Source organism: Drosophila suzukii, chromosome 3 (genome assembly GCF_043229965.1).
Source record: "Drosophila suzukii chromosome 3, CBGP_Dsuzu_IsoJpt1.0, whole genome shotgun sequence".
NCBI lineage: Eukaryota > Metazoa > Arthropoda > Insecta > Diptera > Drosophilidae > Drosophila > Drosophila suzukii.
In genome coordinates this window covers 76,429,191-76,454,231 of record NC_092082.1, presented here as the reverse complement: position 1 = coordinate 76,454,231, position 25,041 = coordinate 76,429,191, and the positions used below count along the sequence as shown (strand labels likewise).

Sequence of the window (25,041 nt, the reverse complement as noted above, 5' to 3'; positions counted from 1 at the left end):
TTTGAATTGAATTACATTTTTGAATTTACCTCTTCCTTTCATATTGAAAATAAATTAAAAATAATCTAGCTATTTTCCAGCTGAATTTCTTTCTGTCGACGAAGAACATACATATACGCTTCGCAGCACTGCTTGAACAGTTTAATTTAAAAAATAAACAAATAAGGTTTATTGTTATATATTTAATGCTATAATCATTATCATAACTATGGTATACCTAGTTTAATTCATTTTAAATAGCCACCAAAAATATATCTTGCAATTTTGTTTGCCAGCTGACTGCCAGTGTGTACACACCTCCTTGCCACCGGCAAAAAGCGGAGGCCGGGAAGAAGAAGCAGCTACTCCATCGGAAAGCAACGGAGTTACGTGCTAAAAAAGTAATTATTGAGCCTAAGTTAAGTCCGTTTTAGAGACACCCCCACCCCCAAGATGATGGACCTGTACAGGCGCACGGTGGCGCGGTTTCCGCTGGGCAGCGTGAGCTATATGTTTGCCTACGGATCGGGCGTTAAACAGCAGGAGGGCTATGAAAAACTGGGCAATGGAAATGGCTATCGTCCTGCGCCGGGAAGCGTAGTAGATCTGGTATTTTGCGTGAGGGATGCTCAGGGATTCCATGCCGAAAACCTACACCGCCATCCTGATCACTACTCCGCTCTGAGGCTCTTGGGAGCGGGCTTTGTGGCCAAGTACCAGGAGCGCTTGGGTGCCGGCGTCTACTGCAACACTCTGGTGCCCCTGGCGGATGTGGGTCTCACCATAAAGTATGGAGTGGTGTCGCAGGAACAGCTTCTGGAGGATCTGCTGGACTGGCGGCATCTCTATCTGGCTGGCAGGCTGCACAAACCCGTGACGAATCTGGTGAATCCCTCAGATAATCCGCCCCTGAAGGCTGCGCTGGACAGGAATCTTTTGTCCGCCCTGCAAGTGGCTCTGCTACTATTACCCGAGAAGTTCACCGCCTACGGACTTTTCCACACCATTGCTGCACTGAGCTACAAAGGGGATTTCCGCATGATCTTCGGCGAAAACAAGCAGAAGGTGCACAACATCGTTAACCCGCAAATCAACGACTTCTTTGCCTTGTACCAACCGTCTTTGGGTCAACTCACCCAGTATGTGGCTGTCAATATGAAGGGCCACGAGCCGGGAAGCCGCGAGCCAACCATACTCTTCGAGCAGGACAAATCCTCGTCGGCCACGTCCCATCACCTGCGACAGTTGCCTTCTGAGCTCAAGAATCGCCTGGAGCGGAATGCCGCATGTAAGGGTGATTATGCTGAGGTGGTGGACCACCTCTCCGTGGCCTCCCAGCTGCCCGAGGTGCTCCAGGCGTCCGTCAACGACATTGTGTGGCGCAGCAGTGTCACGCAATCGATCAAAAACATTGCCAGCGCAGGCGTTCTCAAATCCCTGGTCTACAGCTACCGCAAGGCCCAGAAAACATTCGCTGTCTAGGTTTCTTTTTGGGGTAATCCCCTGGCTGCCAATCTACCGACTAAGTTGCCCCTTCCAGCTGCATTTCGTTACATAATTTTAAGCTTTAAAGTTGTTAACTGCAATATATGTTTAGCCCAAGCCAAAGAACTGAGTTTTCTTGGGGATCTAAGAACGACTCTAGGAAGGCAGTTTATGGAACTGGAGCCTGTCGCTAGCAGAGGAACACCGTAGTGGTTCTGCAAGGAAATTACACCATTCTTCTTAATTTTGCCATTGTGAATAGTCTTTTTGTTACAAGCTTGCTTAATTTATAAATGTTTCTTTACAGATCATGTCCACCGATGATAGTTGTAGTGACAGCAGTTCCTCCAGCGACGAAAGACACCGGAAACGGAAGCACAAGAAGCATAGCAAAGATGTGGACAAGTCCAAAAAGAAGAAGTCAAAAAAGCACAAGAAGGAGAAGCGTCGCCACAAGGAGAAAAAGCGCAGCAAGCAGGAGGAGGAGCAGCCAGTGACTTATCCCCAACCTCCAGCTTTGTTGAATGCACCTTCTCCAGATGTGGCTTCAAATAGCGAAGATGCCTTCGGTCCTGCCCTGCCACCGCATTTGAGAAAACCAAATCAACCGGAAATTGAAGAGGATATCCAACCGAAAACACAACCGCATGCCATAATTGGACCCATTCTGCCTAGCAGTTTGGCTCAAGAAAAGTCGCCTATTAAAGATGCCGATGCGGAGGATGATGATGATGATCTAGCTGGCACATTTGGCCCCCTGCCAAACGCCAGCCAAGTGGCCTTGGAGGAGCGTGCTCTGGCCCTCAAATTGGCAGCTCTGGAGGGCGGAGGATTGGGTACTTCAGCAGACCAAGAAGTGCGCGAAGAGTGGATGCTGGAACTTCCAGATGTGGGATTAAAAAGCGGTCTTGCCGCCCTCAGCAATATGAAGCGCACCTTCCATCAGGGAAAGGAGCGACCTGACTTCAGCGATCGAACCTCATGGACAAAGACGCCCCAGAGTGAAGCGGCTGCTGCTGCAGCGGGTCCAAAATCCCTCAGCTCCAAGGAACTAGAGCAGATGGCTCAGTTGAAGTACGAGCAGCAGCGCGATGATGAACAGGAGAGCATGGCCAAGAAACACAAAAAGAAGCACAAACGTGAGGAGTCTCTGGTGGATCTGCACCAGAAAAAGCTAAGGAAGGAGCAGAGGGAAAAGGTTGGAAGGAAATTAATTCTTAGTGTTTTTTTATTGACTTTACATATTATATTATATTTAAGGAAAAGGAACTGGCTGCCTCGGGTTCCAAGCCAGAAAGAAGACCCTTCAGCAGGGATGTGGACCTGAAGCTCAACAAGATCGACAAGAATCAAACCAAGCAGATTGTGGACAAGGCCAAGATACTCAACACCAAGTTTTCTAGGGGTCAGGCGAAGTATTTGTAAAATGGATGGACCATATTAAATTCAATATACACAATTTTTAAGAAATTTACTAGGTTGTATGTTTAAAATAAGTAATATAGATACAATTATTTGAAAACGCTCAAAATTAGTATTTTTAAGTAAATATAAATTGGACTTTTTATCAACTGTGGAATATTTATAATAACACGTGAAAGGAAAAAAACTTAAGATCAAAAAGTTCTTCAATAAAAAAAAATTAGACTTTTATATTTCTAGAGATTTAGTTGCTTAATCACATGGCTTAAACCTCGGTTTAATCGACATAAATAAGATGACATACACATAGTTGGACAATACAAGCTAGAGGAGTAGAAAAATATGAGGCATTTTTAGCGCTGTGGCGGTGGTTTCGGCTTTGGAATCTTTGAGAGCAGCATCTGAATCTCGTCCTTCTCCTTCCAGTCCTTCCACAACTCGTACAGATTGACAATGGCGCGCACAATCTCCTGGACCTTGTCCAGATCAACATTCAACTCAGCGAACCACTGCTTTGTGGCGTCCTTTTGCAGGATGACGCAGGCGATCTGCAGGCAGGCAATGGCGATCTAAAAGAAAGAGGTTTGTGAGATAAGAGGACTAGCAAAAGATCTGGATAACCCACCTGGTAGGGAGGATACAGGAGGCAGACATCGGTTCGCAGGGAATCGTTGACGATGCGCCAACTCAAGGTGAGCAGCTGGTCCTCCTGGCCCATGTCCTGGACCAACTGCAGCAGCGGTCTGTACGGCTGGTAGACGATCAGGCAGCAATCCAGGTTCTCCAGGAGGTAAAACTCGCATTCCAGGATGTGATTGGTGCGGTAGGGAAACTCTTGGGCATACGCATAACTGAACTTTGTCTTAATTGCCGACTGGCATATGGAAATCAGTCGGGAATTGGAAATGACGCCGAACTCCTCCACCTTGGAGGCCAGCAGGATGCAAGTGGGCGCCAGCAGCAGAGGATCAATGTTTTTCAACGAGTTCCTCGCGTAGAAACGCTTAAAGTACACCGTGGCCGTGGCAATGACCTGCTGGCGCAGCTTTAGCTGCTCTCCCAGCACCTGGATCACGTTGGCGAAGAAGATAAACACCTTTTGGTACTCATCCTCGTTCAGAGCCAACAAATCGTGCTGACGCTCCCGGAGCAAATCAGGTTTGTCCAGAATCCACTGCTGTGAGTGTGAGCTTTGCCAGAAATTTCCCGCCATTTCGACGAGCAGTAGGCCGAGCAACCTAGGCCGGCCAAGAGTTTTGCGTTAGCTATCCAAATTAAAGGTTTATTTCAAAAGAAAGCCAGAAAGCCGGAAAAATCGAGCAATTGTGTTGCTTTAACAGACAGTGTGTGCACACCTGTGGTAATTTCCTCAAACAGCTGATTGGCCGCAGACTCGATAAAAATCGATTCCCGATAGGCGTGTGTTTGTGTGTGTAAGTTTTTCAGCCGCGGCCACAGACGAAAAAGTCTAAAATATTTTTTAGTTAATAGGCTATTTAAACGAATTAACTGAACGATGGCGTTGCGAGTTCTTGGAGTGACGCAGAACATGCGCTCCTTCATCCGGGGCGTTGACATGGTCAAGGTGAGTAGATCCAGCCACCCAATGATTACGCTCCACAGGATTTAAATTACGTAATTGTCAATAGTTGTGTTTCTGCTGTGTTTTTGGTGAAAACTAGTAATAATAGGGATAAACAATCTCCTTGTGGTGGGTTCTTAAGATGTGGGAGGTATTTCTGACGAAAATTTGGAAAATTCTTACAGGGAAACCCCTTACAATCACTTTGAGGTTATGTTCGTGTTTTACTTAACTTTGGTCTAAAGTTTTCCCTATTTTCCCAAACTTACAGCGCTACAAGTCGGCTGCCACGCTGCAGAAGACCCTGCTGAACATACCCGCCACCCAGGTGACCAAGCTGGACAATGGTCTCCGCGTGGCCAGCGAGGATTCCGGCGCCTCCACCGCCACCGTGGGTCTTTGGATCGATGCGGGCTCGCGGTCCGAGAACGAGAAGAACAACGGAGTGGCCCACTTCCTGGAGCACATGGCCTTCAAGGTGGGTCCACCAAGTTTAGCCCTCTAACAGCCTGGTAATCCATTTTTTCCCCCTTTCAGGGCACTGCCAAGCGCTCGCAGACCGATCTCGAGCTGGAGGTGGAGAACCTGGGCGCCCATTTGAACGCCTACACCTCCCGGGAGCAGACCGTCTTCTACGCCAAGTGCCTGTCCAAGGATGTGCCCAAGGCCGTTGAGATCCTAGCCGACATCATCCAGAACTCCAAGCTGGGCGAGGCTGAGATCGCCCGCGAGCGCTCGGTGATTCTGCGCGAGATGCAGGAGGTGGAGAGCAACCTGCAGGAAGTGGTCTTCGATCACCTGCACGCCACCGCCTACCAGGGCACTCCTCTGGGCCAGACCATCCTGGGACCCACCAAGAACATTCAGTGCGTTTCTCTATTGACCTTAAGAAATCTACAGCCTTGCTTAACTCTTTTGATTTCCTCAGGTCCATTGGCAAATCCGACCTGACCGACTACATCTCGACCCACTACAAGGCTTCGCGCATCGTTCTGGCCGCCGCTGGCGGCGTCAAGCACGATGACCTGGTCAAGCTGGCCTGCGGCAGCTTGGGTGGCCTGGAGGCCAGTGTGCTGCCCGCTGAGGTGACTCCCTGCCGCTTCACCGGCTCCGAGGTGCGCGTGCGCGACGACTCCCTGCCCCTGGCCCATGTGGCCATCGCCGTCGAGGGCTGCGGCTGGACCGACCAGGACAACATCCCCCTTATGGTGGCCAACACCCTGGTGGGTGCCTGGGATCGTTCTCAGGGCGGTGGCGCCAACAACGCCTCCAACCTGGCCCGTGCCAGCGCTGAGGACAGTGAGTAATCCTACAAGGTTACGAGGATTTCCATATTAAGTATTATTTTTCCTTACAGACCTCTGCCACAGCTTCCAGTCGTTCAACACATGCTATAAGGACACCGGTCTCTGGGGCATTTACTTCGTCTGCGACCCTCTGCAGTGTGAGGTAAGTTAGGAGTTCTAAGGATTAGGTTTGATAGGCATATTATCTGTGATAAATATAATGTAATATCTTCTATAACGCTTTGTCTCTCCTCCCCAGGACATGCTCTTTAACGTGCAGACCGAGTGGATGCGCCTGTGCACCATGGTCACCGAGGCCGAGGTCGAGCGCGCCAAGAACCTGCTGAAGACCAACATGCTGCTGCAACTGGACGGCACCACGCCCATCTGCGAGGACATTGGCCGCCAGATCCTGTGCTACAACCGCCGCATCCCTCTGCACGAGCTGGAGCAGCGCATTGATGCCGTGAGTGTGGGCAATGTGCGCGACGTGGCCATGAAGTACATCTACGACCGGTGCCCAGCCGTCGCTGCTGTGGGTCCCGTTGAGAACCTGCCCGACTACAACAGAATCCGCTCCTCCATGTACTGGCTCAGGGTCTAAGAGGTTCCACCGCTCTTGTTGGACATTGTAGTTTAATTCAAAAAAAAATTTCGCCCGCAGAGGATCAGTAAACCGATAATACTAACAGTTATACACACAGTGCTAGCCCTTTATTGATGAGTGTAGTTAATGGGAATGCCGCTAAGTCCCTGCTGCAGCTGGGCGGGCTCTGTCTGGCCCAAGGCAGGGTCCAATCCCTGCCAGGTGCGGTCCTCAAAGGAGAGCCCCGTGTCCGTGGTCATCAAGGCCATTTTGGCTTGTGTGGCCAGCGCCAGCGAAGCGGGATCTCCTGCCGTTTCCAGGGAATCGTTGACCGCTCCCCTTAGTCTTCCACTGACCAAGCTCACATCGTTCTCTGGTATGTCAGCCGCATTGAAGGGCAGGAAGCTGCGTCCCTCCGGCAGTAGTTGCTTGAAGTCCGTTACATAGGCTTCGGGATATCTCATGTGCCAAGCGGGGTTTAGGGCCATTTCGGCCTCGAAGACGGAAACAATAGGCTTGTAGTACTCCTTGGAGTCGTACATGTTGTTGAAAGGGCAGCCGATCAGGACAAAGCAATCGATCTCCAGGAAGTTCGCCAGCTTGGCGGGATTTATCCTGCCCACTGATATGAGCTGTGTCTTAATGCCTCTGCCCTTGGCCATCGATTGCAGTCGCGCCACCACATCCAGGTAGCCCTCAGCCGAGAGAGTGGCCACAATCAGGCCCAGAGTCTGCGCATCCTTGCACTTTTCGATGTGGAAATAGCGACGCCGGATGAACTGAGCCGTGAGGGGATTCTTGGAGCTGAGACTGCCACTGGCACCATCGTAGATGTGCCACTGGACGGCAGCTAGAGCGGTCAGGGAGAGATTGGCGAACCGCTGGTTATCGGCGCCAATGAAAATGCAAATCCGCTCGAGATCTGAAGGCTCTTTGGAGGCCGTTGAATCCGCCTCAATAGGAGGAAAAAGCTCCAGCAGGAGATTCTTGGGCTCCAGTGCCTCTGTCAGCTGCTTCTTTAGCTGTTCATCGTAGATATGCTGGTAGCCAATGTCCAGGTAGACGCACACCTGCCTTTCCTTGCTCTCCTCACGCAGACTTTGAAGCTTTTCCAGGAGAAGACCCACGTCCAGGGGCAACTCTGGATAGAGGTAAAGCACTGGCAAGCGGGATGCCCTGCTGCGACAGGCATTCCCGAAGTGAATCACACTGTCGGCATCCACATGGGCAGCCGCAATCTCGTCCACGCAGCAGCTTCCGTATGTGGTGTCGGCCAAGATGAAGACCTTCACCTCCTCCGGCGAAAGTAGCTGCTTGAGGGCCACACTAATGGCATTGCTATGGGGCAGATAGTCGTCCGGGAATTGCAAACAAACCTGGCGAAGGACAACTTAGTTATGGCTCCTTAAATATAACCCATATACACACCCTTTTGTAGCTATTTTCTCGTATCCAATCGACGCTCTTTTTACTGTGGTTTTCGTTCCAAATCTGTTCGAAGGTCACCGGGTGCTCCGTTTCCGTCTGACGCTCCAAGGCGGCGGTGTCCGAGCTGGAGAAAGCCGATGCAGATGTTTCGGAGGAGCTCATTTCCAGTCGATGTTTAAAAATTTCCTTTGTCTTGTCCAGTAAAATGATCAATTGTAATATAAAATAAACAATAGAGGTGGGTAAACATTGATGATATCTAAATATCGGTAAAATCGATATTTACCAAAGCATTATCGATTACTCTTATCGTGTAATTTATTGTAATTATTAATATTATTCCTTATAAACTGTATATATAAAATGCAGGATCCAGAACGTTAATAATATTTTTAAGTATAACAATTTCTTGATTAACATTAAATCACGTGATCAGTGATCACGTTATTCCGGTGAATGCACCCACAATCAGCGAAGACTCAAACCTACTTTATTGTGTGACCACACGAATTTGTTTTCTAATTTGAATAATTTTCTGTTGAAGCACATGCAAGTTGAAAATTCTAATTAGTTTAGCAAAGTTTCCCCAACAGAATTTAATACAAGAAATCTCACTGAAAGACCCAAAACTTGGCTATAACATTTCATGGACATCTTCCAGGTGCTGATCTTGACCCGAATTTACCTTTTGGAACGCCTACCAACACTTGTTGCTTTCTCCATTTCCCCAACTAAATTTCACCTAAGCAGAAGAGTTCCCGAAAAGTATGAAAAACCGAAATCTTCGCTGTATCGTGAACAATTGTTATGAAAGTGGTCAGCAGGACAGAAGCTCTATGTTCAAGCTTCCCATGAATCCGGTTATTAGGCAAAAGTGGATGGAGAACATTGGGATCTTCAAAGACATAAACTTGTTCAACAGCAGGGTGTGTAGGCGTCACTTTGAGACCCATTGTTTAGGCAAGACCAAAGTGCTTTCCTGGGCAGTTCCCACGCTGTTTTTGGGTAAGATTAACTTCAAAATCTGAAAAAGAAGCTCCCTAAACATTTTGTCTTCACCATTCCAGGTGAAAAAGAGGTTTTGCACCATAGTAGAAAACCAGAGAAGAGTCCCATTAATCGCAAATGTAGCGTCAGGGGCTGCCCATCAAGATCTTCAACAGAAAGACTGCACTTCTTTCCCACGGATCCCGAGCTGCGCAAGAAGTGGATTGACATATGTCACCTAACAGTGGACAACAAGTGGCTTTTCATTTGCGGCAGGCACTTCCGCCGCAACTACCTGCCCAATAACAAAGGCAACCTTAAAAGGGACGCTATTCCAGAGTTCAATCTGGGAATAGAAAGCGAAGATCCCCTGGGAAAGGGCCACAAGTGTAGGAAATCATTTCCTAAGAGAAGAAAACCCCGTTCCAAGAGCGACGACTCTGGCATCGATGAGGAAAATTCCAAGGAGAGTGGGTCCCAGGAATTCTGCTTCAACTCCAAGGAGAGTAGACCCCAGGAATCCTGCTCCAACTGCCTTGACCTTAAACAACAATTGGCAGCTGCCCTCCTTAAAATTCAGCAGCTTGAGGAGGGACAACATGCTGCAACAGATAGCGACGAGGAGGAAGAGCTCATTTTCATGCTAATGAAGTAGCCTTAAAGTACCTTTATTCTAGTGCATCACCAGCTCCAGTTGAATCAGTCGCCTGTTGGTGTCGTAGGGCAGGCGATATGGCATGGTGGCTGCCATGTTGGACAGGGCTTTGGCCCGCTGCCGGAGCTGCTGCATCTGACTCTGTTCCAGAGAGCCGGCCATTCCAGTCTTGAGCTGCTTGTACTGCCGCTGGGCGATGTCCATGGCGGCCACAATGACGTCGGGCAGCACCTTGATCACCTCGCCACTCAGACGCTTTACATTGGCCAGACACATCTCCACATCGTCCGTCGTGTTGGGCATAAGCTGGGTCTGCCGGAGCTGCTCCAAAGCCGCGTTGAGCTTCCCCTCGTGATAGAAGTTGAAGAAGATCAGCAGATCCTGCAGCAGCACAAAGCTGCTCTTCATTTTGGGCTCCACCTCAATGCTGTCGCTGGCCAGCAGCTGGCTGTATCTCTGGGCCTCCTGGCCAAGGCGCTCTCTCAGTGATCCGCCCAGCGTGGGCAGCTGCACCACCTGGGCCAGCAGAATGCAAATGTGCTTCAGGGCCAGGTTATACTTGCCGGCCATTTCATAGAGTCGCGCCGAAATCTCAAAGTTGCCCAGCGAAGCCAGCTCGTCGGCCACCAAAGCAGCCATGGTGCGAGTGTCGAACTCGGGGCAGTCAAACTGGCGGAAGAGGCCACTGAAAGCAAGAGAGACATAAACTTAAGACTGATTAAAATGCAAATAAAACTGCCAGCTCACCTGTTAACCTCATCTTGTTCATTTGCCTGCCGCTGGCCGAATATCAGATCGAATATAGTGGTATCAAAAACTCCACTGTCCACCACCACATCGCACACGCATGCCAAGAACATGTTCCGCCCCTTGGGATCCCTCAGGCAGCGCAGGGTGTAGTAGTAGTGCAGAGCCTCCGTGGTGTCCGTGCGCTCAAATCGCTGTACATACTGACGGATCAGGCGGGTTAGGTTGAGGCGTCTCAGGGGCTGCGGATCCATGATATCAATCGAGAGCAGGGGCTGCGACACACTGCGCGCCCCGCCCAGAAGACCCAACTCGTGCAGCGCTATGGCCATGTGAACAGCATGGACGCAGGTGTCATCTCGGCGGGCTAGGAACTCGATGGCGGCCTCAAACTGGCCGGTGAGTGCGAGGGTCTCAAAGTACAGATGCGGTTGCTGGCCGGCATTAAAGTACTTCTCGCCGTACTTCTCCAGGATCAGTGACTGCAGTTTGCCATAGCTGGCGGCGTCACCGGGCTGAAGCATGGCCAGCCGGATCCACAGGAAGTCGTCTATGGTCTTGGCCACCTCGCCGTGCACCTCGTTGACATCGCAGCCCAAGAGGATGCAGTAAACAGCCTTCTTGTAGGCATCGGTGGAGTTGCGTATCTTGTTGGCGTACTGCAGGCGCAGTTGATTTTCAATCCTCGAATTGGTTTCGCCCGCATTCCGATCAGCCACCAGCTGGGCGAACTCTTCATGGCTGCTGCCCGCTTCGCGCAGGAACTCAACTGCCGTGTCTGCTGATCCACAGCGTAGTCCGTAGTAGACCAGCGGCCACAAGGGTCGGTCGCCCACGGTGTCCACCAGTCCTATGGTCTGCTGGGCACTGAACCGGTGGCTAACATAGGCCAAAACCAACTGATAGTTGTTGCTGGCATAGGAGCCGCCCACTTGGGAGCGCATGAACACTCGGTAGCGACGTTCCAGGTAGGATTTGGCGTGGTTAACGAACTCCGGCCTCTGCTGTCGGCTCTTGATGGGATCGCTGTGCAGGGGCTCGCTTATCTGCGAGACGCAAGCCAGCAGGGTCCACATGTCCGTCACCCGGGAGTCGCCAAAGCTCTGGGACAGCTGGGCAAACTTCTGGATGAGATTGGGCCGGGGGCTGCCCTTCAGCAGCAATTCGTTGTAGTGGCGCAATTCTTGGGCGTACACCAGTTCCAGCGGATCGAGGCAGGAACGTGGCTGGCAGTGTGGATTCAGGAGGGTGGGATCGGACAAGCGCTGCAGGTCGATGAAGTTCTGCGAGGGCGCGATCAGGGCGTCCAGCAGGCGGGTCTTCTCCTCGTTCCAGGCGCTGATCATGCTGGCCCACTTCTGTTTGCTCACAGAGTCGCTGATCTGGGGATTGAATTGGATTGGAGGTGTTAGTGATTGTTTGGTTACCCGGCTGTTTACCCACATTCTTCTTGGTGTCCTCGATCACCGAAAGGATGGCGTTCTCGCGCTCATTCTTCAGGAAGGTGCGGACATCCGTGTCCGCCTTTACGTCCAGGGGCTCAAAGGTTTTCCGGGCACTCAGCGCCTCTAGCTTCTGGTTCAGCTTGGGCAGGTCCACGCCCTTTGAGCCAAGGAGAATGTGCCTGGAAAGTAAGGTAGATCTTGAGCTCTGGATTCGGTTTCATTGCAGATTGTTTACTTACGCCTGGATCTCCTTGCCGCCGGTTTGGGTGACGCGCGAGTGCAGCTCCGTGGTGGCCTGTAGGACCTGCTGGAGGGTGCGCTCTACGGCGGGCAGCTCGCACTCCGCCTTCGCCTCATTGGTCAGGTTCTGGGCCCGCTGCAGCAGAGTGTTCAGGTCCATTTTCGCAAATAAATGATTTCACCAAATTCCGCCGCTTCACGCCACCACAAGATTAGAGATGACACTATCGATGTTTTGACTATCGAACTTGGTTCAGTTCGGAGGCAACCGATAAGTGATTACATTAAATTGTGAAAAATGTATATTTATAATTATAAATCGACAAAAAGATTAAATAAAGTACATTCCATGTTCATAGCTAATAAATTTAAAAATATTTTATATTTTAAGCGAAATATGTTTTAATAACCTATATTTAATTGCAAAAATATTATAATCAGTTCAACCATCACTAGTAAGTATCGATAGTTTTTTCGATAGTGCAACTTGATAAGCTCAACATCCCCATCCCTAAAAACGTGATAAACACGCTCGTTTTGTTTTCATAGTTGGATCTACTTGTTGACTGCTTAAAATGGCCCTTTTGACTGAGAAGCGTGTTAAGAAGACTCCTGCTCCTGCAGCCGACAGTTCCGCGGGGGAATCCGACTCCGAGGCCGCTCAGAGTTCCGGCAACGAGGCGGAGGGCAACGCCGGCTGGGCGGACTCCATCCTGAAAGTGCTGAAGACCACCAAGCCGGAGACCCAAAATAAAACAGTGCTGGCCAGGGCCAAGAACAGCCAGGCGGCTGTGCGATTCCAGAAAGCCGCGGCCTCCAAGAAGCCGGGATTCGACTTCGAGATTGAGAAAACAGAGGTGAAAGACGAAGACGATGAGAGCGACGACGAGGATGAGAAACCAGAGGTGTCTGCTTTGGATGCGACACTGACCAAACAGCAGCGAAAGAATGTGCCCCTCCAGCTGAGGGTTAAGCCCAGTTTCCGGGACATGGAGCGCGAACGAACGCTGCGCAAAGTGGCCACCCGCGGAGTTGTGCAGTTCTTCAACGCCGTGCGCATCCAGCAGAAGGATCTGCAGCAGCAGCTGGAGGAAGCGGGCCCGCTGGACAGCCGGCAGGATGCAGTGCTCAACAACATCAACAAGCGCAAGTTCCTTGATGTTCTAATGAGCGGCAAGCGCGCCAAATCCACAGCCGTAGACAACGCGGTAAAGAAAGAGGAACAAGAAACGGATGACGACGACGAGGATGAGGGCTCCAGCGGCAAAAAGAAGTCAGAATGGAGCGTGCTGCGCGAGGACTTCATGACGAACAAGAAGATCAAGCACTGGGACGAGGAAGACGACGACGAGGAGGGCAACAATGATGAGGCCGACGACAGCGACGACGATGATGAGGGGGATGATTAGCTTTAATTACCAAATAAACGTTAGCTTTTCAATTAAACTTTTATTTAATGGGTTATGCAATCATTTCCGCCTTGGAGGTCATGTAGATGGCCACGATCAGGCCAAAAAGGCCGATGGCCGAGCCAAAGATCTCCACGATGAGGATCTTGACGAACAGCGCCGAGTTGGCCGCGTCCGCCAGGGCAGCGCCGGAGCCCACGACGCCCACTGCAATGCCGCAAGCTACGTTCACAAGTCCCGTGCACAGACCGGCTCCAAACACGGCGAATCCCGTGAACATGTTCATCGACATCACTTCCTTGTTGGTGATCAGCCGCACGCTGCTGAACTGCACGAGACTACCGGAGAGCAGGATGGCCGTGATCAGGCCGTAGATGGCCACCGCCTCGCAGAAGATGACCGAGATCAGGTTCTTGGTCTTGATGCGGGGCGATCGCACCCCGCCGCCGGCCACGCTGCTTCCGATCATGTAAATCCCACTGGCAGCGCCCAGAACGGAGAGGGCGCAGGCGAGGAAGATCCCCAGGCCGGACCACAAGAATGGATTTGAGGTGTACAGGAACCAGCCAAGGCCAATGCGCTCGCCCATTCCGGTCATCACGTTGGCCAGGATCAGGCCAACCATACCCAAGGTGGCGGCGCCAAGAACAAACAGCACGAAAAACGTTCCAAACTTCATTTTGCAGCTTTGAACCAGTCGCTTTAGGATTAAAGATTCCTATGCTTGACGAAACTGACAGACAAATAAAAGCCGGAAATTAACAATATCAAGCTATTTGTTTCAAAAGAATGAAATAAAACAAGAGGTATAAAATACATTGCTGTATTTAGTTAGAAGATGAAATGATTACATAACAACGTATGTACGTTTGCATCAGTTCGTGAAAATGAGAAAGAAATCGCAGCTTAACGATTCGACTTGGCCACGCGCTCCAGTTCGTCCTTCTTCTTGATGGCATACGAATTTGAAGATCCCTTGGCAGCGTTTATAAGCTCATCGGCCAGGCACTCGGCTACGGTTTTGATGTTACGGAATGCAGCCTCACGTGCTCCAGTACAAATAAGCCAAATCGCCTGTAAACAGAGATCATTGTAATAATGTTAATAAAAATGTGGTACCGAAAATGATTTATTTTATACTTATAAACAGAGTCAAGTCTTAATGACACAACAAATTAATATTAATAATTTTAACTGTCGGGATTAGAAAAAGGTTTACTTTAAGAGTGTTCCAATTCAGTACTTTTTAAATAGTATTAACACAATCAATCGTGCTACATTTCACGCAGATTGAAAATTTGATAATTCTTAAGATAAGCTAATTGTTTACGAAATCGAAACTAATTGGAACTCCGGTACAAAAAAATAGAAAATAAGTATTAAAATGAATTAATATGTTTTGAATGTAATGAATAAATGTTCTTTACAAGTTTCTTTTTCTAAAAGCTAATAGAAAGAAATTGACTAGACTATTGATTGACTACTTTCCTATCTTTAAAAAGCATAGTTATTATGCAAAAACAGATTAATGATAATGCTGTTCATCTTAATCGAGCGATAACTATCAACTATCGTTAAAACGATGGGGATTTCGTTCTATTTTGCAAAATAAGCTAATTTTTTCGAATTCATACGAGTTAATTATTCCAAAGTATTCCAAACAAATTCTTCTCCAAAGGAATTCAAAGGTTTTGTTAACTTTGATTTGGGATATAAGAAATGTTCGTAGCTACAGGAAGGTACTGTATAACAGTGGTGGCCAATAAAAGCTGCGCAGGCGGACCACGGGGCAATACTTCTGCCGCACTTCTGCTGATGTTATGCAGTGCATGTCATGTCATGTATATTTCTTTTAAGAAGCAATGGTGTTAATCTATCCCTTGTTTTTCTTACAAATACTTATTTACATACATATATCGGTAGTCGGCACACTATCCAATAACATTTTGTTTTTCGTTTGCACTGGGCAGTTCATCGATGTGTGAGCCGACCACTGTCATACACTGTTCGTGTTGCGGCAGAGATAGCCGATCTATATTTACCTGGTTGACGCGCCTCAAGGGCGACACATCGACGGCCTGGCGGCGCACGGTGCCGGCGCGTCCGATGCGCGTGGAGTCCTCGCGGGGACCGGAGTTGACGATGGCGTTGACCGTCACCTGAAGCGGATTCTCCGAGGTCAGCAGGTGGATGATCTCGAAGGCGTGCTTGACGATGCGGCAGGCGAGGAGCTTCTTGCCGTTACTGCGGCCCTTCATCATCAGGCCACTGGTGAGGCGCTCCACGATGGGGCACTGAGCCTTGCGGAACCGCTTGGCCGCATAGCGTCCGGCGGAGTGCGGCAGGTAGCGGGCGAACTTCTCCTTGACGGCAATGTAGTCCTGCAGCGAGATGTCGCTGATCGAGATGTCGTCGCAGGCCCAGCGGCCGAAGAGCTTGATTTCCGGCCATTCGGTGGCCTGCTGGGCGGGCATCGTGGTGGCGCCCTCCTCCTCCCAGACTTCCTCGTCCTGTGGCTGCGGCGGCAGGAGGCCCGCATCCTGGTTGGTCGACTCCACCACTTCCTCGGACATTTTGGGGGGCAGTTAAGGTTGAATCCCGGGAAGAAATTCGAAAAGCGTGCGACTTGGAAATCGTTTTCCGCCGAAAGAAAGAGGATGCAAAGGGAAACGGTAAAAGAAGCTGTCACTTTCAAAATGGCCGCCAAATGCAACTCTGCGCCACGGGGCTGCCAACTTCGAGCGTCTTTAAGCGGGAATTCAAATTAAACGATAGCTTTTGTTGCTTTTATACTCATTACTGGTGGGGTATATTGTTTTATTGGTAATATAATATATAATAATATATAATATATAATATAATATAAAAATATAATAGGTTTCCAACTTGACAACAGGGTAACGAATATTAAATAGTCGTAAACTTGTTCAAAAATTAATGTTAGTTATTGTATTGTAGTTGAAAATATGTTATTTTTTTGTTATGTTGTTTCTTTATTTGTAATAAATTATATTACATTTTAACACACACATCACACACACTTTCGTTTTTTTTTTATCCCCTGGAAACGAGCCCAAAATAAGATAACGATTAAATTCGGAATTGCAAGCCATTAATTTATTTATTCGTTAGGCATGTACTTGCTTCACAACAGAAGTGACAAACGCGAATGAAACTTATCTTGCGAAGTTTAAAATGAGTAAAGTCAAGTCATCAAAAAATTATTTTCTGCTGACATGACATAAAATTGCCTGCCGTAAACATTTATGGTATTCAATTGCGTTGCTAAAGTGTAAACTTTGTAAGTTTGCCAGACGAGAATTGTGAACGCCCTCTATTTTAAAATATCGTTGCAGGAAATTGACGTACAAAATAACGCAAACTTTTAAATTTTTGTGAAAAGAAGGCTATGACATTTTCTGTCATTAAAACCCAACTTTTCAGTATACTTTTAGTATTTTAGATAAAATTCCTACCCATTATTAACCCCCTATTTCTACACAAGTACAACAGATTTGTATACATAGGCTGGGGTGTTGTAGGCCTTGAAAACTATTTTGTATGGAAATTGTTGTTGAAACTGCTTACACTTTTACACTTTTCAAACGATTGCAACGAAATTGAATACCCTAATTGATTTTCTTTAGAAGAGTATGTAAAGTCAAAATTTAAAAATTTGTTTTGTATTTAAAAATGCACTGAGAAAAAATTGGAACAGTAAAAGTAAATATTTGCATATTGAATTAAAAATTTCGTAATAAATATTGAGTTAAATGAAAAAATTGAATTTTCAAATATTATAATCAAGTTAGAAAATATTAGATATGATGTTATTCATAATTACTTTAAATATTTTACGCCATTAAAATAAAATAATATTAAAATCTTTAAGTTACCTATTATTTTTTTATTCAATATTTCCAATATTAGTGTAAATAAACACTGCAATAAATGAATAACATAGTTAAAAGTATTTGAATTGAATATGAAATCCTTGGACTTATTATTTTTTTTCAGTGTACATATTGTTGCCTTTTTGAAATAAATATTTTGGGCATTTGGAAGTGTGCTACAATTTTTGGGGTTCTCAATTAGTATGTTTCCATATTTAGACAAAGAATGAAGTGTTCTGTGATTTTTATTGTTTATTTGGGATCGGTGCTTTGCCATGAGGGATCAGCAATGCTTCTAGATGCTAAGTGTATCCCTGAAAAGAACTTTCGAGGAAAAATAGCGAATGGTGTTAAAACTGAACTGGAAAGCACTCCATGGATGGCTCTCATTCGCAATTCTTCCAAAGGTTTTATCTGCGGCGGTTCACTTATTCACAGAAGTAAATATAAGTAACTTTGGAGATTATCAAATTAATAATTTTTCTGTTTTTAGACTTTGTCATGACAGCCGCGCACTGCATTGAAAACGAATTGTAAGTGCCCCTCTGATATAGTAAATTTAAAATTTATAATACTTTTAAAATTTTATTCGCTTAGATATGTTAATTTAGGAGTTTACGATCAGTACTGTCCCCCATCAATATGCAAATTAGTTGAAGAATACAGTGTAACCGAGAACTTCACTTACAATATAAATGGAGTTCAAAGTGATATTGGTCTGCTGAGGCTGGACAGACCAGTGCAATACAAGGGTGAGAAACTACACTGATGAAATACTTATAAGAATTTATACTCGCTTTACTTTAAAATGATTTTTTTTACCAATTACATGGTAAAAATAATATTTATGAAAATAATATATATGATCAGCCTCAACAGTGCGTATGAGTAATAAACATTGAAACCAATTTGCAGACCCTAAAACGCGTGGGAGTTATAGAGATACGAAATACATTTTGTTTCTTATCAACAGAGCACATTCGACCAATCTGCATAATTTTGGGTAGCCGCGTAAACCCGTTGTCCATCCGCAAGTTTTCAGCATATGGTTGGGGAAAAATGGAGAATGGAAAAGATAGCCGATTTCTGAGGACGATCACTCTGTATCGCCGTTACGCAGAGGAATGCGACCCGTATCTCAGAGAGATGCCGTACGGAATGTTTTGCGCTGGAACGGAAAATGGGGACACCTGTAGGGGCGACTCCGGAGGTCCCTTAAACGCGTATGTTAAACATAAACAAAAGTGGATCTACGCGCAGTTTGGAATAGTGAGCTATGGAACTACTTCCTGCAATTTTAATGGCTATTACATAGAAGTCATAAGATACAAAATGTGGATAATGGAAGTGGTGACGTTTAGAAAACACGACTATTTGTGGAACGTAATAAAGGTATGCCATTGCTAGGATTTATTATACATTTTTAATGATACAATTTCAATTACACTACAGAGCCCCATCAAACCTTAGTAGGACAAATCAAGACCATCTTAAATCTGAAATGTTAAGTTCTCAAGTAAGGTATTTAGTTAGACAACTTTATTGACGTCTTAACTTTCTTCCCTTTGCAGGTTTTTAAATAGTGGAACATAAGAGGCACAGAGACTGGGTTCTCAAACGTTTTATACTGCTTTTAAAAATAGTTATAAACCAATTTTGTTATTTTAAAATAGCCTTAGAGAAAAATAATAAAAAAGCTTCAAACGCACTGACCTAAAACTCAATTTACTTTGATAAAACACATGGATGCCACATATATACGAGGGGTGTATGTAACGCACTCATAACCATTTAGCGCGTGCTTCTGATAAGCCATCGCCGTAGTCATTCGTTCGCACTTATTGATAAACAAAACGTATATATTTTATTATTTGTTTTAATATGGAATACTTGCTATAATAATAATAATAATGCGACTGTGCATCTTTCTACAACTTCTGCCTTGAACAGTAGCCTGAAATATACAAGTTTATCGTTTTGTGGTAGTTAATATAATACATTCTGATTTAGCCTGTGAGGAGCCAGTGTAGAAACAAACATAACAAACTACTTAAAATCAAAAACGGACACACACACATGTCTTTCGTTTGGCGACAAAAATTATATAAACAAAATCGCCGTCGTCTTCACACCGGGCACACTCCGCAGTCGATTGAGTGATGCTGGTGACTGCCAGTGTGCGGGGCGTGAAAGCCAACTGCCAACTTAACCAACTATCAACTTAATAAGTAACTAAAGTCCCAGTTTAAAGCGTTTCGGCTGATCGGATGTCGGTTTGTGGGGAGGCGCCTGCAAGCTGTAACTGCATATAACGAGTTGTAATTTCCAAAAAATAGGCAAACACTGATCTTGTGCGTGTCTGCTGGGGATGGGGGAATGCCTTGGTGACTGATGGTTATTGTTGTTCTTCGTCGTGATGATGCGGCGGCGAAGGCTGCGGGAGAAAAGCGTTGATTAATTGGGTGATTCAAATTTGGCAGAGGTCGAAACTATAGCACTTGCAAAACTAATATCACTGGCGGCACTATTGAACACTTTTATCCAGATTTTATCTTAAAAAATTCCTTCAAGAGAAGCACCTTTCAACACTGTCTTACTTAGCTTCTTGAGCTTTTATTAGGAACTGTTTTAGGACAAATCATAGTGGCCATGACCAATAAATTTTGGGAAATGTCCAAGTTAAATTGCAAGTCAAGTCAGTCGAGTCCCAGCCTTGCTCCTGGCTGGATATAGTGACTCTAATTGTGAAAAAAATATACTTTTTTTAATAAAAGACTTTATACCGATGTACAAGAATTCTAATCAAAAAACCTCTCTATTTTGTGAAAAGTAAAAATTCGAATAAAAAAAAAGGGGATGTTAGGAAGTGCAACCCATGTAGGTAAGACCAGAGCCCGTGCTATTACGTTGACCTCTGCTGTTGCGCCATGATTCACACACTCACACTGGAAGGCTGGCGACGGCGCCTACTCCTTGTCGCCCATCTTGGACTTGGAGGTCATGTAGATGCCCACGATGAGGCCGAACAGACCGATGGCCGAGCCGAAGATCTCCACAATGAGGATCTTGACGAACAGGGCGGCGTTGGCGGCGTCAGAGAGGGCGGCTCCCGATCCGACGATGCCCACGGCGATGCCGCAGAACAGATTGACCAGACCGACGGCCAGGCCGGCGCCGAAGATGAGGTAGCCAGAGAACCAGTTAGTGTTCTGGATGGCGGCCTGTGACAGGGCCGTCTCCATCGAGAACTGCTCCAGCTGGCCGGAGAGCACGATGGCGGTGATCAGACCATAGATGGCCACCGCCTCGCAGAAGATGACCGAGATCAGATTCTTGGTCTTGATGCGTGGCGCCTTCACACCGCCGCCCACGATGCTGGTGCCCGTCGTGTGGATGCCAAGGGCGGCGCCCACCACGGACAGCGAGACGGAGAGTCCGATGCCCAGGCAGGCCCACATGTACGGGTTCGATGAGGCCAGGAACCAGCCCACGCTCACCCGCTCGCCCTTACCCGTCATCACGAAGTACAGGGTCAGGATGGTGGCCACGGCGAGGAAGAGCCACAGGAAAGTTTGGGACACCACGGTGCGTATTTGGGCCGCCATCTTGCTATTTCTTCACTGTCTGTGGATCGGGGGAGAGTTATCGCTGGCGTATTTCCAACTTTTCCAGCTGGGACTCACCGAATTGCAGGCGTAATTGTATTTTCTCGGCCGACAGGTGACTACTCCGCGAAAAATCCACAATCACATGACGTACATTTTCTCTATCACAGGCTATCGAATAATCACGCCATTCGATAAGTGCGATAACAACAGTGCGCAGTGATGACCGGGCAGCTACTTTGTAGCCAAACCGGCGTTAAGGTGAAATATGGGTACTACAAAGATAAAAGAGTTTGTAAACGGAGACAATGAAATTACCATTCTTGAAGCTACGGGCCGCGATTATTGTCTTGCGTTTTTTCAAAAATACTTTTTGAAAGCGCGCAAAATAATAATCTTCATGGTCTGACAGATTTAAATTTGATAATTTCATAGATTTAGGTTAAAAAATAAGAAGTATTTACTAAAACAGCTAGTAAGCAGAAACGATGAAATTATCATTCGAGAATCTTCAAATGGGAAGGTACACAACAAACGTACACGAACTTTACACGCATATTTTAAATATGTCAAAAAAATGACTATTTAAAAAAAAAAATCGACTCCATAAAGATGACAGCTTTTTTTCGGTCCCGCACCACGGATTCGATTAATATGCATCTGGAATCGCTGGATTCTTTAAATATAGATTCTGAGAAATTTTAAGATATGGTTTGTGTCCAGACTAAGTTCGAATGGTCCGGCAGTACTGATAATTTTAATTGGCTAGTGGCAAAGCTTTCAATCTTATTACATTTTTAAATTTGAATATTGGCGCCTCAAACTGTTTTGTTCAAAGAAAATAACTTTTTCTTACTTATTTATCCAGCCAATGTTAAAGTTGATTACGTATATTTAATAGAGAACGCATTTGTTTTGGTCCTTCCGACCATTCGCAGACAAATTTAATTACAGTTAATGAAACGATACAATAAAATACGACATATGGAGAAAATAAACATTCAGCTTTTACGATCAGCATCTGATTTACATGGGTTCAAACAAACTAAAAAACAAATAAAAATGAAGTTATAAAATGCCAAATAACTCAATTTTGTATTAACAGTGATAACTTGAAATGGCTGCCCTTCTTCAAATGCAATTTTCTTGTTACTAACTCGGCTTTTAGTAGTAAATGTTTAAGGCTGAGATAAGTAATATTTTTATTTACGCTCATTAAATTGCCCCATATAAATGGCTCTCTTGTTTATTTTCATTTGCTTTTGTTTTTTGTATGCATATCAGCAGTCGAAGTCCTTTTTGCAGTTCAGTGGCCACCGTTGAAGGAATTGTGCCTACGCGCGGAAAACTGTCCCGTCGGCAGCGACTTTTCCAGCCCATTGAATTGGCCGTGGGAGTCGAGCCCAGGTCAGGTCAAGATTTCGCTCTGGATGGGAGCACGTTTAACAGCAACCACGTGACGGCGCCGTAATCTAAAGCCACATCATCATTAAATATTTACACTACATTATAATTCCTGTTCCTTTCCGGAGCGGCGCGTGTCACAATCACATACACAGTTGCACCTGAAAAAGAAATCTAAAACGACATTCGTCATATAAATATTTAATTGTCTTTTACTTTCTAGAATTTTGGAATATATTTATTTTGTATCTTATATGATTCTCACACTTTTGTACTTATGTTTTATATAATTCTCATAAAAAGCAAAGTTGACATATTACATTTTTTCCGAGTGTAAAACAAGTGAGATGAAGGCAGTGTTAAGAAGAGATCCTGGGGAAGAAATTGTCTTACAAGGAACGGATGAAGAAAAAGTTGGAAAGGCGACACAACCGCTACATTCAATTAAACGTAATGTGTTGTTTGTTGTCCCTCGAAGGACAGGTTGGGACCATGCCCCTTTTGCCCCACCCCTTTTTCCCATCCCATTTCCTCCCACGATAATAAATGTAAACTTTTCACTTGAAAAATTCACGACGCGCATAAAGAACGAATAAAATGAGATGTCTACGGATAAGACAGAAGTGCTATGGGTCTGGGTCAAGTCAAAAATCACAAGAGAAATCCATTAACCTGCGTCTTTCTTCTTGTTGACTGACTTTTGTGACCGGCTTATCTTTAGGTTTTTATTTAAAGTGGTAAATAGGAGTAATGCGGACTTAGTAAGAAACCCTAAGTGAAATTATAGAACAAATTAAAAAATATTGTATTGTATTGTAAATTGTATAAATTGTAAATATTGATTTAAATAAGAAAACAAGCCTTAACTTATTGTTAAATTGTAGTAAGAATAATAGTTAACATTAATGATAATATTTTATCCTTTTTTTTTAAGACTTCCTAGTTACCAAATAGGGGGTACAATCCCTATAGTAATTTGCCAAGTTTAAGGTCCGCTTGGCTGCGGAAAGAACACAACAATGGAGCATATGCATAGGCGCACCTTTTGTTCACCTGCCACCACTTGGCTACAAGCAACAATAACAAAAAAAAAAAGAAACAACAACAGAGTTTAGTTTTCTATAGACCGGAAGTTGGCCGGGCATATAAAAGGCCTTCCGCTGCTTTCCGGTGAAATGTTGCATTTCAAGCATGCCCAGACATGAGCACCCCACAATATGCATCCACTGTTGCAGAAGCGTCTGAAGTAGCCACGGGCACAATGAACTTCAAAGGACTACTAAATTCCCACAGCTAGAATAAGACATATGGAAGGCTAATTTTGAGAGTCATTCAGCAAAATGCTTGGTCACAAAAAGAGCTCAGAACTACCAACACAAATTCTTTAAGAGATATGGTTTTGTCAGTGGGTAAGTAGTAATTTTTAAGTACGTATGTTATTTACGGATAAAAATGAGAACATTTAAAGTAAAATATATAAAAGGTTTTTTTAATAATGAAATTAAATATAAAAACATAATATTGCAAAATTTTAATATACTTGAACTATGGTATATAGATTTTAATGGTCATATACATTAGCTATTACTGTTACTTATTTATTTATGTGTTTGATCCTAATATGTTAATATCAGTTCGAAGATTTACCCTTTCAATATTCAGGAAGTAAGCAAACATTTGGAAAACACAATCAAATCCTTTTTCTGGATGTGCGAGATTCCAGCACCGATGGTTGTTGAGAATTGATTTCCTGTTTAGACATTTAGGCCGATTTGTTAACCATTGGGCCAAGTTCAAAGAAAGGACTGAAGGCAGGTGGAAAAATGCTGAAGCAGATCAAACGGCCAACTTGGGGCTTCACTCTCAGTCCCTGGCTTATGAATAAAGCAGGGGTCCATCGAAGGTTAAGTAGGCCACCCACTCTCCCTGGTCCAACCTAATCTTATTTATTTGTTTGGATTTCACGGAAAACCGAAATGAAATCTTTTTTAACTGCCCTTGATTTTATTTCTGTTTCGGCCTGTCTTTAACTGCTTGTGTGAACAAATTCAATTGCTTTTCATTTATTTGCTCTAAGTGGCCGTCTGGCATTAATTTAATGTACTGTAATGCAATGGTCAATCCGTAACTTATGCAAATGAAATGGCAATTCAGTGAAATTTAACAGGCAGCCTGGTTTTTTATTTATTTTGTTGCTGTTTTTACACGTGGCAAGTGCGGTGGGCTAATGAAATGCAGTTCATTGTATATATCGAGTTATAGGCATTTATCGGCGGACTGGATGAAAGAACACTTCATAAAGTTTTTCGAACATATGTGGGAAATGTATGCCATTGAAACAAATGTATGCTAATTGCAAATAGGGCAATCAAGATGTACAATCAACTCGGCCATAATACATTTACTAATGGAGATTGCAGGGAAAACAAATTTATAAACAATAACATATTTAAATTAAAAATGTGTACCTTTAAATGTAACTTATTAAATTCAAATGGAATAAATAAAATGAATTGTAATTTTCTTTGTGAAAAAATGCAACATCCTGGTAATTTGGGCAATCTGAAGGTCCGTAGTTTTCAGGCCCAACAGAAGTTGGTAATTTGCAATAAAACACTGTCAGAAATATTATGTATATTTGTGTGCGCCCATCTGCGCTTGCTCTTCATTTATTTCATTAACTACAAAGGAGATGAATGAAGGGCGGCTGGGTTTTTTGACTCAGGGGCTCGGCTAACTCCCGCACTGCTGAACAAAAAACCGCCACAGGCACTTGGCCAAAAGTGACAAATTGTTTCAATTCAACAAAAGGAGAACCAACAACGAAATGAGTAAGATGGCAAGAGCACAAAAACACAATAAAGCCTGGACAATAATGGCCTAGACCA

The 25,041-nt window shown here is 45.2% G+C and overlaps 12 protein-coding genes across 15 annotated transcripts in view; 6 read left to right on the top strand and 6 right to left on the bottom strand.

The window, feature by feature from the left end:
- The window catches only part of UQCR-C1 (Ubiquinol-cytochrome c reductase core protein 1), a 289,718-nt gene extending 283,269 nt beyond the window's left edge, over positions 1-6,449 (top strand). Inside the window, exons 1-7 of one of the 2 annotated variants that reach the window (XM_017071369.3) lie at positions 4,302-4,319; positions 4,378-4,471; positions 4,740-4,946; positions 5,006-5,334; positions 5,397-5,767; positions 5,826-5,917; positions 6,014-6,449. In XM_017071369.3, the coding sequence (XP_016926858.1) occupies positions 4,403-4,471; positions 4,740-4,946; positions 5,006-5,334; positions 5,397-5,767; positions 5,826-5,917; positions 6,014-6,358 (1,413 nt within the window). In that variant the 5' untranslated portion in view covers positions 4,302-4,319; positions 4,378-4,402 and the 3' untranslated portion in view covers positions 6,359-6,449. Of the gene's footprint in view, positions 1-4,301; positions 4,320-4,377; positions 4,472-4,739; positions 4,947-5,005; positions 5,335-5,396; positions 5,768-5,825; positions 5,918-6,013 lie in introns of those variants that run through there. The other variant, XM_070996263.1, reaches the window with a different exon arrangement.
- Positions 246-3,127, top strand: LOC108007644 (GPALPP motifs-containing protein 1). The gene is made up of 3 exons (XM_017071365.4): positions 246-380; positions 1,772-2,662; positions 2,725-3,127. The coding sequence occupies exons 2-3, from the start codon at positions 1,775-1,777 to the stop codon at positions 2,887-2,889; spliced, it is 1,053 nt and encodes a 350-aa protein (XP_016926854.2). The 5' UTR covers positions 246-380; positions 1,772-1,774; the 3' UTR covers positions 2,890-3,127.
- LOC108015721 (phosphatidate cytidylyltransferase, mitochondrial) lies at positions 380-1,590 on the top strand. The gene has a single exon (XM_017071366.4). The coding sequence runs from the start codon at positions 433-435 to the stop codon at positions 1,459-1,461; it is 1,029 nt and encodes a 342-aa protein (XP_016926855.2). The 5' UTR covers positions 380-432; the 3' UTR covers positions 1,462-1,590.
- CycC (cyclin C) lies at positions 3,100-4,249 on the bottom strand. Its single transcript, XM_017082266.4, has 2 exons — positions 3,512-4,249; positions 3,100-3,455 (listed from the first exon to the last, which is right to left on the bottom strand). The coding sequence occupies exons 1-2, from the start codon at positions 4,097-4,099 to the stop codon at positions 3,240-3,242; spliced, it is 804 nt and encodes a 267-aa protein (XP_016937755.1). The 5' UTR covers positions 4,100-4,249; the 3' UTR covers positions 3,100-3,239.
- On the bottom strand, positions 6,447-8,006 carry Dph2 (Diphthamide biosynthesis 2). The gene is made up of 2 exons (XM_017071370.4): positions 7,769-8,006; positions 6,447-7,716 (listed from the first exon to the last, which is right to left on the bottom strand). The coding sequence occupies exons 1-2, from the start codon at positions 7,928-7,930 to the stop codon at positions 6,469-6,471; spliced, it is 1,410 nt and encodes a 469-aa protein (XP_016926859.2). The 5' UTR covers positions 7,931-8,006; the 3' UTR covers positions 6,447-6,468.
- Positions 8,007-8,416: 410 nt separating this feature from the next.
- LOC108007654 (uncharacterized) lies at positions 8,417-10,164 on the top strand. Its single transcript, XM_017071377.4, has 2 exons — positions 8,417-8,773; positions 8,836-10,164. Exons 1-2 carry the CDS (start codon positions 8,536-8,538, stop codon positions 9,408-9,410), a joined length of 813 nt encoding a protein of 270 aa, XP_016926866.2. The 5' UTR covers positions 8,417-8,535; the 3' UTR covers positions 9,411-10,164.
- Nup93-2 (Nucleoporin 93kD-2) lies at positions 9,388-12,069 on the bottom strand. Its single transcript, XM_017071376.4, has 4 exons — positions 11,842-12,069; positions 11,601-11,781; positions 10,158-11,539; positions 9,388-10,095 (listed from the first exon to the last, which is right to left on the bottom strand). Exons 1-4 carry the CDS (start codon positions 12,000-12,002, stop codon positions 9,429-9,431), a joined length of 2,391 nt encoding a protein of 796 aa, XP_016926865.4. The 5' UTR covers positions 12,003-12,069; the 3' UTR covers positions 9,388-9,428.
- A 269-nt stretch (positions 12,070-12,338) lies between these two features.
- On the top strand, positions 12,339-13,294 carry LOC108007655 (RRP15-like protein). Its single transcript, XM_017071378.4, has one exon. The coding sequence runs from the start codon at positions 12,418-12,420 to the stop codon at positions 13,249-13,251; it is 834 nt and encodes a 277-aa protein (XP_016926867.2). The 5' UTR covers positions 12,339-12,417; the 3' UTR covers positions 13,252-13,294.
- A 9-nt stretch (positions 13,295-13,303) lies between these two features.
- On the bottom strand, positions 13,304-13,944 carry VhaPPA1-2 (Vacuolar H[+] ATPase PPA1 subunit 2). The gene has a single exon (XM_017071380.4). The coding sequence runs from the start codon at positions 13,928-13,930 to the stop codon at positions 13,304-13,306; it is 627 nt and encodes a 208-aa protein (XP_016926869.1). The 5' UTR covers positions 13,931-13,944.
- Positions 13,945-14,060: 116 nt separating this feature from the next.
- RpS5b (Ribosomal protein S5b) lies at positions 14,061-15,915 on the bottom strand. The gene is made up of 2 exons (XM_017071379.4): positions 15,294-15,915; positions 14,061-14,325 (listed from the first exon to the last, which is right to left on the bottom strand). The coding sequence occupies exons 1-2, from the start codon at positions 15,822-15,824 to the stop codon at positions 14,158-14,160; spliced, it is 699 nt and encodes a 232-aa protein (XP_016926868.1). The 5' UTR covers positions 15,825-15,915; the 3' UTR covers positions 14,061-14,157.
- Positions 15,916-17,218: 1,303 nt separating this feature from the next.
- Positions 17,219-19,258, top strand: LOC108007651 (serine protease grass-like). Of its 3 annotated transcripts, none has more exons than XM_036818154.3 (6): positions 17,219-17,584; positions 17,638-17,677; positions 17,742-17,896; positions 18,118-18,536; positions 18,597-18,647; positions 18,716-19,258. In XM_036818154.3, the coding sequence occupies exons 1-5, from the start codon at positions 17,371-17,373 to the stop codon at positions 18,612-18,614; spliced, it is 846 nt and encodes a 281-aa protein (XP_036674049.3). In that variant the 5' UTR covers positions 17,219-17,370; the 3' UTR covers positions 18,615-18,647; positions 18,716-19,258. The 3 variants fall into 3 exon arrangements, with proteins under 3 accessions (XP_036674049.3, XP_036674048.3, XP_065721657.2); XM_036818153.3 differs by having other exon boundaries at positions 18,597-18,660; XM_065865585.2 differs by having other exon boundaries at positions 17,220-17,584; positions 18,597-19,258.
- Positions 19,003-20,983, bottom strand: VhaPPA1-1 (Vacuolar H[+] ATPase PPA1 subunit 1). Its single transcript, XM_017071375.4, has 3 exons — positions 20,828-20,983; positions 20,089-20,768; positions 19,003-19,578 (listed from the first exon to the last, which is right to left on the bottom strand). Exon 2 carries the CDS (start codon positions 20,747-20,749, stop codon positions 20,111-20,113), a length of 639 nt encoding a protein of 212 aa, XP_016926864.1. The 5' UTR covers positions 20,750-20,768; positions 20,828-20,983; the 3' UTR covers positions 19,003-19,578; positions 20,089-20,110.
- Positions 20,984-25,041: the final 4,058 nt, after the last annotated feature.

Coding starts and splice junctions, on each gene's coding strand:
- LOC108015721 (XM_017071366.4), top strand. CDS start 433: ATGATGGACCTGTACAGGCGCACGGTGGCGCGGTTTCCGCTGGGCAGC.
- LOC108007655 (XM_017071378.4), top strand. CDS start 12,418: ATGGCCCTTTTGACTGAGAAGCGTGTTAAGAAGACTCCTGCTCCTGCA.
- VhaPPA1-2 (XM_017071380.4), bottom strand. CDS start 13,930: ATGAAGTTTGGAACGTTTTTCGTGCTGTTTGTTCTTGGCGCCGCCACC.
- LOC108007651 (XM_036818154.3), top strand. CDS start 17,371: ATGAAGTGTTCTGTGATTTTTATTGTTTATTTGGGATCGGTGCTTTGC. Junction 17,678..17,741: donor CACTGCATTGAAAACGAATT/GTAAGTGCCCCT, acceptor TTATTCGCTTAG/ATATGTTAATTTAGGAGTTT. Junction 17,897..18,117: donor CAGACCAGTGCAATACAAGG/GTGAGAAACTAC, acceptor TCTTATCAACAG/AGCACATTCGACCAATCTGC.
- Nup93-2 (XM_017071376.4), bottom strand. CDS start 12,002: ATGGACCTGAACACTCTGCTGCAGCGGGCCCAGAACCTGACCAATGAG. Junction 11,782..11,841: donor GGCGGCAAGGAGATCCAGGC/GTAAGTAAACAA, acceptor CTTACTTTCCAG/GCACATTCTCCTTGGCTCAA. Junction 10,096..10,157: donor GAACAAGATGAGGTTAACAG/GTGAGCTGGCAG, acceptor TCTTGCTTTCAG/TGGCCTCTTCCGCCAGTTTG.
- RpS5b (XM_017071379.4), bottom strand. CDS start 15,824: ATGTCCGAGGAAGTGGTGGAGTCGACCAACCAGGATGCGGGCCTCCTG. Junction 14,326..15,293: donor CCTTGAGGCGCGTCAACCAG/GTAAATATAGAT, acceptor CTCTGTTTACAG/GCGATTTGGCTTATTTGTAC.
- LOC108007644 (XM_017071365.4), top strand. CDS start 1,775: ATGTCCACCGATGATAGTTGTAGTGACAGCAGTTCCTCCAGCGACGAA. Junction 2,663..2,724: donor GGAAGGAGCAGAGGGAAAAG/GTTGGAAGGAAA, acceptor ATTATATTTAAG/GAAAAGGAACTGGCTGCCTC.
- CycC (XM_017082266.4), bottom strand. CDS start 4,099: ATGGCGGGAAATTTCTGGCAAAGCTCACACTCACAGCAGTGGATTCTG. Junction 3,456..3,511: donor TCCTGTATCCTCCCTACCAG/GTGGGTTATCCA, acceptor TCTTTCTTTTAG/ATCGCCATTGCCTGCCTGCA.
- Dph2 (XM_017071370.4), bottom strand. CDS start 7,930: ATGAGCTCCTCCGAAACATCTGCATCGGCTTTCTCCAGCTCGGACACC. Junction 7,717..7,768: donor GAGAAAATAGCTACAAAAGG/GTGTGTATATGG, acceptor GTCCTTCGCCAG/GTTTGTTTGCAATTCCCGGA.
- LOC108007654 (XM_017071377.4), top strand. CDS start 8,536: ATGAAAAACCGAAATCTTCGCTGTATCGTGAACAATTGTTATGAAAGT. Junction 8,774..8,835: donor AGTTCCCACGCTGTTTTTGG/GTAAGATTAACT, acceptor TCACCATTCCAG/GTGAAAAAGAGGTTTTGCAC.
- VhaPPA1-1 (XM_017071375.4), bottom strand. CDS start 20,749: ATGGCGGCCCAAATACGCACCGTGGTGTCCCAAACTTTCCTGTGGCTC.